General features: G+C 36.8%; 2 protein-coding genes across 2 annotated transcripts in view; one reads left to right on the plus strand and one right to left on the minus strand.

Moving 5' to 3' along the window:
* LOC139688021 (superkiller complex protein 3) overlaps window positions 1-1,660 on the plus strand; it is a 37,243-nt gene extending 35,583 nt beyond the window's left edge. Inside the window, exon 19 of the mRNA XM_071585427.1 lies at window positions 1,277-1,660. Coding sequence (XP_071441528.1) covers window positions 1,277-1,570 — 294 coding nt within the window. The 3' untranslated portion in view covers window positions 1,571-1,660. The remainder of the gene's footprint in view (window positions 1-1,276) is intronic.
* LOC139688031 (small ribosomal subunit protein mS27) lies at window positions 1,646-10,226 on the minus strand. The gene is made up of 7 exons (XM_071585438.1): window positions 10,011-10,226; window positions 9,846-9,935; window positions 9,703-9,773; window positions 9,377-9,629; window positions 9,152-9,303; window positions 3,603-3,842; window positions 1,646-2,163 (listed from the first exon to the last, which is right to left on the minus strand). The coding sequence occupies exons 1-7, from the start codon at window positions 10,060-10,062 to the stop codon at window positions 1,696-1,698; spliced, it is 1,326 nt and encodes a 441-aa protein (XP_071441539.1). The 5' UTR covers window positions 10,063-10,226; the 3' UTR covers window positions 1,646-1,695.
* Between the last annotated feature and the right edge of the window lie 83 nt (window positions 10,227-10,309).

Consider the following 10,309-nt stretch of genomic DNA (forward strand, 5'->3'; position numbering starts at 1 on the left):
GGAAGACAGGAAAATTTGTGCATCCAATTAAAGATAAGTTGGGAAAGTTATTAATTAAACCATGAAAGATTTGAGAGACATGGAAGGGATAAATAGGGAAACTATATGGTAAAGAAATGAGGCCATCAAGCTTTGACATAGAATGAATGTATGATGTAGATGAAGATAGCTTAGGTCCAGTCATACTGGAGGATGGAGAGCAGGACAAATGAATACATAGGGTTGACCAATTTGTGTTCAAGAAGGGGTAAGGCATGCTTGATGCCATGTATGCAATAAGATCACTATTAGAGAGGAACATGAAATACAATGAGGATGTATTTGTTGAATTAATAGATTTCAAGAAGGCATTTGATGTAGGCAATTGGTTAGAATTAATGATTGTATCATAGAAAATAGGAGTACGATCAGGTATGAGATGCAGATGGAGAGTCGGGATGGGCAGTGTTAGGAAGAGGGATGAGATGGTTGTCCATTATCAGCAATGCTTTTCTTTGGGTGAGTGGAGTAAATTGTAAAAGAGCCATTCGAAGAACCAGAGATAGGAATGGAATGAAAGTTAGTGGATGATTCATAAAATCAGTTAGGTTTACAGATGATGGAGCTTAAGTTTGGTAGTCAGCCACTGGGTTGTGATAATTTACGAGTGTTTTGGAAAATCATTGTAATAGCTATGGAATGAGAATAAATGTAAACAAAACAGAGATTATGGTGTCTTTAAGGTAAGTGCCTATATATATATCATATTGACTTACTAAAATGATTTGCAGTTTTATAATTATGCTAAAATATATGTATTAACTTTTCATTATATCTGCCAAACTAGAAGTCACTTTGAAAAGTGGTCCAGTATTTTACATAATTAATGGAAAAATATGTGCATACATAGTACATGCAGGACCTGTCTGAGTTAAACCAAATTTATCTGTCAGCAGCTGACTTTGACCCAATTCCCTGAAATATTCTCTATTATCACTTCCCTACACCATTTGCAACCTGAGATTCAAATGTTATCCATAAATTGTTACTTTTTGTACTCAAGGGTGTAAGGGCCAGATTCAGGAAATATAATCATTTTTGAGTTCACAATTATAACAATCAATTCTTAAGCTTAATCAAAGTGCTTACCTACAGTGTGTGCATTGAATTTCCATATTGCATTTGTTATGCATAGAATTGTTCTAAATCACTATCAATGATATAGAATTTATTTTGTGAACATCAGTATTCTAATTTGGTTGCAATAATAATGATAATTATTAAATACTGTTTACAGGTTATGTCTTTGGTGAGTCTGAGTCACCTGTTATCTGAAAAAGCAAATGAGGGTCTGAGAAGTGCACAAAAAGCAGTCCACCTATTTCCAGATGTGCCTGAAAATTGGATTGTGTTGATTGCTTCATATCTCCCACATTGCATAGCGAACAAATCTGCGAAAGGAATGTCATGGCTTAAACTCATTATTGGCCATGTAAGAAGGCGCCTTGAGGCATCAAGGCCAATGGTTAAGTGGCTAAGCAATTATGAGCGAATGGTCACCCAAATGTATGAAGAGTATGGGAAACAATGAGTGCAATGCTGAAATTTTGAGTCATCCTTCAAAACTTGTCTTTACCCTGTGAAAATTGAATAAAAATAATGCCTTTTTACATTTTATTTATATTCTAATAGGTATGCAATACAAAGAAAATGTCACTATTTGACATCCGGTGGAATATAACCATCATCAGCTTCTTCCACCTTTTTCTTCTTCTTCTGCTCATTTTCATAGATTCTTTTTATCTCTTCATTCTTTTCTATCACCATGTCAAGCTCATCTTTCTTGTCAAAAAAGAACAACATTTCTTCTTTTTCAATGAGCTCTTTCTTCTTTTCTTCTATTTTCTTCAGTTTAAACTCTCTTTGATACATTTCAGCTTGCTTTTTCAGCATTTCCATTCGCTCTTCACCCCAAATGTTATATTGTTCCAACTGCTGAGTAATGTCATTCTTTTCCTGCTGGGAAATCACTTGCTTTAACCGATCTTCCATCAATGACAACAGACTTGGCTCTTCTCGCAACTGAACTTTCGGCAAGTTTTTAATTGAGCTCAGGAATTCTTGCACCTGTTCCTTGGACTGGGTTCTTTCACCTTCAGAGAAAGCTTTCTCAATCAAAGTGATCTGTAAAAAGAATTAATCAATAGTCATAACAGCCATACAAGTGATATTTTTCCCTTGTTTATGATGTGTTCCTAATGATCCTTAACTCAAATTGGTGATGCATTCCTGGGAAATGTGATAAAAACATCAACTTTAACCAGTTTATCAAAAAAATTGATGGAGCATGGGCAAGGCTAGAGTTTTTAAAGGGGTTGCAAAGGATATAAAGCTCATAAAGTCAGTTAGATTTAAAAGAATGATCCTCAGAAGACTTCCTCTCTAGATGTGGAAGAGAGGAGAGGTTTTGAGGGAATTCAAAGAAGGGAGAATAGTTGGATGGGTACAGGGAGTATAATGTGATGCTGAAAGCCTTAACAGAGGGGAGAAAGCTAGATAAATGATAGGGGCAGGACACAAATGAAATATAGTTGAAGAGAATGGAGGGAAGAGTTTCATGCTCATGTCCTGGGTTCACTGTGTTACTTCCCACCCCATGGACTTCCAAGATATGTGCAGGGCATTTAGTACTATCATTACACTAGAAAGAACTTTAAGCAGACTTGAGAGCTGAAAAATTACCTGTAGTAGGCTAAATTGTTTCCTTGTTGTGACAACACATCTTCACAATGTTCATAAGACCTACCTAATCTTGATAGATAAAACTACCAACTTTAACTTTGACCTCAGAAATGCATTTCTGCACATCTCAATTTTGAGGTAATCTAGAGTTATGCTAAGATTCACCACCTTAGGCAGTGGCATAGTGGTACCACCTCCAAGGAGTGGGCAGGGTCATGTAAGGCACTTAAGGGAATAAATAGATAGGGAATTTAAAGTTCCAAAGTAACTTCAACACAAATGAATAAAGTTGCTCCAAAGAAACTTCAGTACAACATACACTAATATATTCTGCTAATCAGGCCTTCCATGGAATAGAGTTCAGTTAAACTTAGCCCAAATACTGTTATGGGAAGCATGAATTTCCATACAATTAAATTACACATGATTAATACTCTTAGAGGATTGATAGAAATCTGAAATCATGCACAGGAAAAATTAACCTATACCCCAGTGCTAAATGACAATTCTATACCCCAGTGCTAAATGACAATTAGCCTAGAATTGCATGACTAGATAAGAAAAAGACTGCAATTTGCTAAATGAATAACACCCTTGTGCATAAAATAATTTCACGAGGAACTCCTTACAGTAAATTTCAATACACTTGCCTGTTTTACAGCAACAGTATGTTTAGTTTAAGGAAAAATCTAAAAATCCTCCAGCAGAAAATGTAATAAAAGTTTATATTTACTGATTGAGAACATTTGAGGCCTAAACAATTTAGGGTTTCAATAATAAGCTTAATAAACACTAATAAGTTAATAATATTACACATTTCCAACTGCAGTAATGAATTATTCAATCACAATGCAAAGTAGAGAACTGTGAATATTACCTACCCCTTCGTACAGTATATACTCTTCTTTGGATGACTTAAATTTTTCCAAAAATGCTTTTGCTTTGTCCCACTTCTCATACAATGACCACCCTACCAGCTCATAAGTTAGTCTGATAGGGTCATTTTCAGGCAGGGCCCTGCTCAGAATGACAAACGTCTTTCCAATTAGATGATTTGTGTCCCTCAGATCGAAGTGATCATCAAAATATGGATTCCTTATGTATTTCACTCGTACCTTTACCTAAAAACGAATAAAATTAACAAGGCATAAGGTATCTAATTCATAGAAATGGGTCATGAAGTACAGAGTAACAAAACATCCTTTTAATGTAATAAATAGATAAAGAACGTACTACGGCCGAGTGCATGGAAAGAATGTAAAACCCAAAGCCGTACACTTAAGGGCACTTATAGGGGGAATATAGAAGGGGGTGGGAAAGTTATTGTTTGGCGGGAAGCCGGATGCCAGTGACCCGTCACTCAAACAAATGAAAATTAAAATAAATAGTTCTACCAATTACTCCCTTGATCAGGTATTTGCACACCAAATTGACCTTCACAAGTCGCAACCACACACCCACACAGGGTTTACGGGGCGGGAAGCCCGACGCCAGTGACCCGTCACTCAAACAAATGAAAAATAAAATAAATAGTTCAAACAATTACTCCCTTGATCAGGTATTTGCACCACAAATTGACCTTCACAAGTCGCAACCACACACACATGCAGGGTTTACGGGGCGGGAAGCCCGACGCCAGTGACCCGTCACTCAAACAAATGAAAAAATAAAATAAAAATTATATAACACTTACTCCCTCGCTCAGGTATTTGCAAACAAATTGACCTTCGCAAGTCACAAACACACACACACACAGGGTTTACGGGGTTGGAAACCCGGCGCCAGTGACCCGTCACTCAAACTCGGACGACACAAAAGTACAGTGCTGGAGGGGAAAGTGCCGAAAAACCTGACACCAGGTGTTTCGCCTGCTAAGCAGGCCTCTTCAGAGAAGAATGATTAGTCGGAGCCAAAATATGTAAGTAACAGTTAAGTAGGGGAGGGGGGGGATGGTAACGGACGGGGGAAGGTTATGGGGGGGGGGGGAAGCACGGGTGGGTGGGCGAGGGGCCAACAGGAGAAGGTACAATTCTTGGGAAATTTGAAGGTCGAAGGGGGGGGGGGGGTGGTCGTTTGACCGTTGGGGAAGGGACGGTCATGATTCCGGAAGGGAGATTGAAAACAAGGATGACGATATTGGGCCTTTGTCACTGTTCATGAGTTTTTCTTTTGTTTTGTTAATGTACAGACTTTCGTAATGGTCGAGTAGGTGATTAGGCACATGTTTCAATAGCTGTAGGTCTTCAATTGTGATGTTGTGTGAGTTTTCGTGTATGTGTTGGGCGACGGATGATTTGTTGAAATTTCCCAGTCTGTAACATGCAGCGTGTTCTTTAAAGCGTGTGCGAATATTTCTGCGAGTTTGCCCGATGTAAGAAAGGTCACAATGTGGGCAGGAGATTTTGTAAATTCCAGATTTGTCTAGGGTCTCAATAGGATCTTTTGGATTAACAAATAGGTGTTTCAGTTTAGTTTGACTAAACTAAAACTGGGGTACTTCCCGCCAAACAATAACTTTCCCACCCCCTTCTATATTCCCCCTATAAGTGCCCTTAAGTGTACGGCTTTGGGTTTTACATTCTTTCCATCCTTTTAATGGATTAAATACCAATGCCCCCAAGCAAATGCAGACGTCTGACCACAAAGAGATATTGAGAATCCTGTAAAAGTTGTCAGAGTTCAAACTCAACTCGGAGGGAGTTCTCAGGTCCAATCAAATACACATTGGTAAAGTAAGAATTGGGATTTTATTTCAAGAATTTAAGGTGTAAGGTAGGGGAAATTATGAAGTTAGCCACCATATGATTTTTCCACCACTAGTTCCTTCTATGTTTTTACATCATATTCTATTAATTGCTCAGTTGTATCTTATTTGCATATGTTCGGAGACAGGATAAGAGTGGATGGGTAGAGGGAGGGAACCGGTTGGAGAGGTCATTCACGGGTGGCATAAGTGACTGGTGCTGGAAGTTCCAAGTGGTCAATTTACAGGAAAACCAGTGGTTCTGGGAGGTTGCCAAAATTAACAAAACAAGGCACACCTAATTTAAACAGGGAATTAGGGGAGAAGTTTTAAGAAGAAAAATCCCAGGGTGATAATTCAACACCCTGAAGTTATCAGCTAAAGCTAAGCAAAGGAACAACATTTCTTGCCTGGCTAACCCTCCCCCCACCTAACCCTATGCTACACCCCAACTCTGCCAATTCATTCACTTAATAGACAAAGAGTGGTGGTATAATAAAAAGATATTAGTAAAAATGAATGCAAAGTAATTTTTACCCAATATCTGTACCCAATGTTAACATAATTAGAATGATGACTGCATCTACAGGGTGCGGCAACATAACTTCCTTTTTTGGAAGCGTTTCGCATTTGAAAAAAGGAAGTTATGTTGCCACACCCTGAATTATATTCACACCATACAATGATATTTGTACATATTATACCTAGGTGGATATACCAAGAGAATAAAGTGAATCCTCTCTTAATGAGCACCTTCCATAGCAAATAATTGGCATGATGAGTAAAATAATCATAAAAAAGTGACTAGCTCAAATAGCAACTTTTTGCATGACTAGTGATAGGAAGAGGGATTCTTGGAGTTATTTTATACCTGTTGCTTTGGTTTGAGTTTAGCACTCATTACACTAGCATCTTAGTGTCACTTGTGATAACACATTTTTTATCAACTTGGGTTTAAACATTATTTGTGATTTTCTATGCCAAGTATAATAATATTTTTTGCATAGCTTAAAAAATGACCCTGAAGAAAAATCTGCAAGAAGACAGTCATAAGAGAATTATATAGTTAATAATAATAACCATAGCAATTAAAAGTAAAATCATTGAAAAGCAATAACTATTTACGAGAACATCATTTATGAGATGGCAAAAGTGATTTTTGCTAACTTCGTGAAGTAGATAACAGGATCATCGATGGCCGAAGAGGAAGTATTCAAGGGATACTGTAGGTGTTTCAAGAATTTAAAGAGAAGAATTGGCATTCAAATCAAGGTGAGGCATGCTGAAGTAGCAAGCTCTGACTCAAAGGCAATAGATAACTTCAATGGTGACTTCAAGAAGCTCATTACAGTTAAAAACCTGCCACAATGGGTATTTAATTTTGATGAGAAAGGCCTCCTCTAGAAAAAGATGTTGAAGCTAACCTATTTAACAGCAGAGGAGAATCCATTGCCAAAAACCAAAGAAAGACCTCACATTGCTATTTTGCACCAAGGCAAGTGGTGATTTAAAATAAAACCATTGTTTATTAAGTGTTCAGAAACTCCATGAGCCTTTAAGAAGCGTAAATTCTAGAAGAGCAGGCTAAATGTGCTTAGGAGGTCATGGGAAACTATTTCATTGTATGTCGGGGAGCATCACCTTAATAAGCCATTGGCTATGCTCACTACAAGTTTATTTAATGATAATGTTGTGTCGCATTTCCACAAAAGTTTGAAGCTTTGGCAAAAACAAATGTCTCCAGACATGTTTCTACTAAAAAAGAATTGGGAATTTATCATAAACAATAAAATAATTATTTTGATTCTTTATTGCTTTCTACAAATCAAATTTGCATTCCATGTAGATTAATTCCACAATAAAATGAGAGATAATCCACAATCCTAAACAATGTACATTTATAAATAATTTTCTTTATGAAACTTGCACATTTTTTTCATTATGGAATGCAATTTTATTTTACATTCATTCATATGGCAAACATTTTTTCACAAACCAAGTGTCCCCCTTTACGAGAAAGATTCCAGAATCAATTACAGTTGTTGTGCAAGGTTCAACTGTACCTAGCTTTGAGGCATGTTACTTGTACCATTCATAATTTGTGGTACTTTTTAAACTATGATAATTGTTGCCTACATAACAATTTCTGTGCTGTAATTAAGTAGCCTATGGAAATATTACCACTAGTAAAATAGTGTACCATGTATTTGGCAAATGTCTTCCATATATGCATCAATATATTGGCCATACATGTCCTAAACATACAAAATATATGTCACCAACATTTTGAAGTTGAAATATGTAACATATATCGAAAACGTATACATTAAAGGTGACACATATAGGACAAATATTTTCCCTATTCAAGGCATACAAGTACATGCAGTGTATGGTGTACCTTTTCATGGGCACATTATTACTTTCCCTGAAAATATTTTTCTTTTCTAGTTTTAAGGTACCTAACTAACAGCCACTCAATAAATGCTGGTAAAATATTCTACTATGTCATACAGTTTTAATGAAGATTAACTGATTATTCCACTTCCAACTTTTTCTGAAGTTTTTCTAAACTTTGACATTGTTATTAAGTAACAGATTTAGAAAATGCCTTGCATATGATTAAGTTGGCCGGCTATTAGAAGGTGGGAAGATTGGTAGGAGTGCAAAAAGGTTCTGGGGGAGGAGTGGGAAGAATCATTACCCAGGAGTCCCACTGGTGAATTCTCAGAGGGTTGGTTTTTAAAAAGACCAAATGGATTCATCCTTGAGTGCACAGCTTTCAATGTGCTTATCCATCAAGAAAAAGTGATGGAATGGGTAGAGGAGAGGGCCTCGGCTTGATTTTGGGGGATGCCTCTGGCCACCCTCAGCTTTAGCTTGGGTAATGTGATTTTTCGGGAACCAGATCCTCCTGTGGAACTACAGATGTCACTGGGAATGAGGAACTGGTCCACTTTCTACCCTGAAGTGTGAATATCACTCATGCATAGGGCTGTTAATAGGTGAGCACTACACTCACCAATCAAATCAACCTTCATGTTGACTTTATTTTCTAATCCACCAAGGTATAACACTGCAGTTCACACTCCTGACATGATTTTAGCATAAAGGCTGAACATTTATCATTCAAATTAATCAATTAATTATCCATATGACTTTATCTGAATTATCTTCTCAATGTGATCTACACTTTGGATATGGTTAAGGTTATTTTGAAAAAATTAAAAATTGAGCATAGTGGAGATTTTATTATGCACAATGCCTAATAGAGAAAGGCAAATTACGAAACTTTCAATTTTAACTGGTCTGCACTCACTAGGGATAAACAAAAAATGAAGAAAGCAAATGGAGCAGTAAATATTGTAGTTACGCTTATTTACTGTCTACGAGTGTTTCAAGAATTAGCTGTAATACGATGAAAGTAATTAGGCAATAAACGTCAGAAAAGTAAACAATCGCATTGATAGATACCATAGGACCCATTCCTTTAAATTATAAGATAATTCACAGTACTTCAAAAACTCACAAATTTGTTTAAAAAAATATGTCACAATGTGTTATGCCAACGAAGGCAATTATTGCAATAGATTTATTAACATTAACCAGCTAAACTGGAACAAAGAGATCTGTAAATATTTATCAGAAGACGTAGTGGTTCTCAATGTTTATGTCACAAACTAATCTTACCTCCTCTTCTGGTTCATCTTTAATTTCAGGTTCCCATAGCTCGTTTTCTTTGTTTTTCAAATACATATGGCATGCATATAAACCAAAACACGACGTGATTGGATGGTTCCAGTCTTCCTGGAGCATTTGAAATGTTGCAATTCGAGCAGCATCTGGATGAAAATTATTTATCGATGGTAAATCTCATAATACAGTTTTGCTATTCCATTATGCAACAAAACCCACCTCTGAATTGCCCCATTTTTAACAGCGTATCCAATAAGAGATTGGAGCAGTAATAATCTGGGAATATGCCATAGTTAAGTCGATCGTTAAGAATTCTCATCAATGCTTCAAAGTTTCCCATATCAATAAACGACCGAATGACGGCGTGTGGAGTGGAGGGTAATAAGTCGGTGGTACTAGGAGTCAAGCGAAACCGATGAATAATATCTTCTAATTCATCTGCATAACTTTCATCGGCTACACTGTTCGAAAACTAAAGAAAAATAAAGTTTGTTACCTTTTCAACACAAACATTACTTTAATTATATTATCAAATATTTTCTTACTAAGTCTATATCGATGGCGCTCGCCTTCCCCTTCGATTCTAAGGTCTGGTCCAATTCACGATACATTTCATCTGTAATAAATGGAACAACAGGTATCACGAAAGGAAAGCACACACTGCTCACTTAATTTAATCTTTTGGTACCTATGTTGATTTTCTTCAGTATGGGTGTATTTAATCGCTGCGCCCATGCTTCTTGACATCTGTAAGCTTCCGATAAAAAAGATCTCTTCCCTGAAAATATAATTCTGTTACAAAAGTTGTTAACAAATTTCGGAAAAGAAAAAACGGTCACCGCGAGTTATTTACCCAAACTCCGTATTGTGCATACTAATCTAAGAGAACGACACAACCCATTCATCTTTCAGGAAGGGGTAATAGTTGTACGAGTATTTGTATGCGATAGATATTTTAATGAGTAGATGGTTGATTTGTTTACTTCTCAATACAGCTGGCCGGTGTGAAAAACAATTGCAAAACGCAAATGAAGTCGGAATCCACCGACAGGTGGATACATTTTGGTGGTAGTGGTCGAATTGGTCGGAATACATATCTTGCGGTCGGAAACGCAGATTTAATGAATTCATTGCAGCCACCTGATATTCGAA

The sequence above is a fragment of the Hetaerina americana genome, unplaced genomic scaffold, assembly GCF_022747635.1.
Source record: "Hetaerina americana unplaced genomic scaffold, ioHetAmer1.1.p SCAF_1, whole genome shotgun sequence".
Classification (NCBI taxonomy): domain Eukaryota; kingdom Metazoa; phylum Arthropoda; class Insecta; order Odonata; family Calopterygidae; genus Hetaerina; species Hetaerina americana.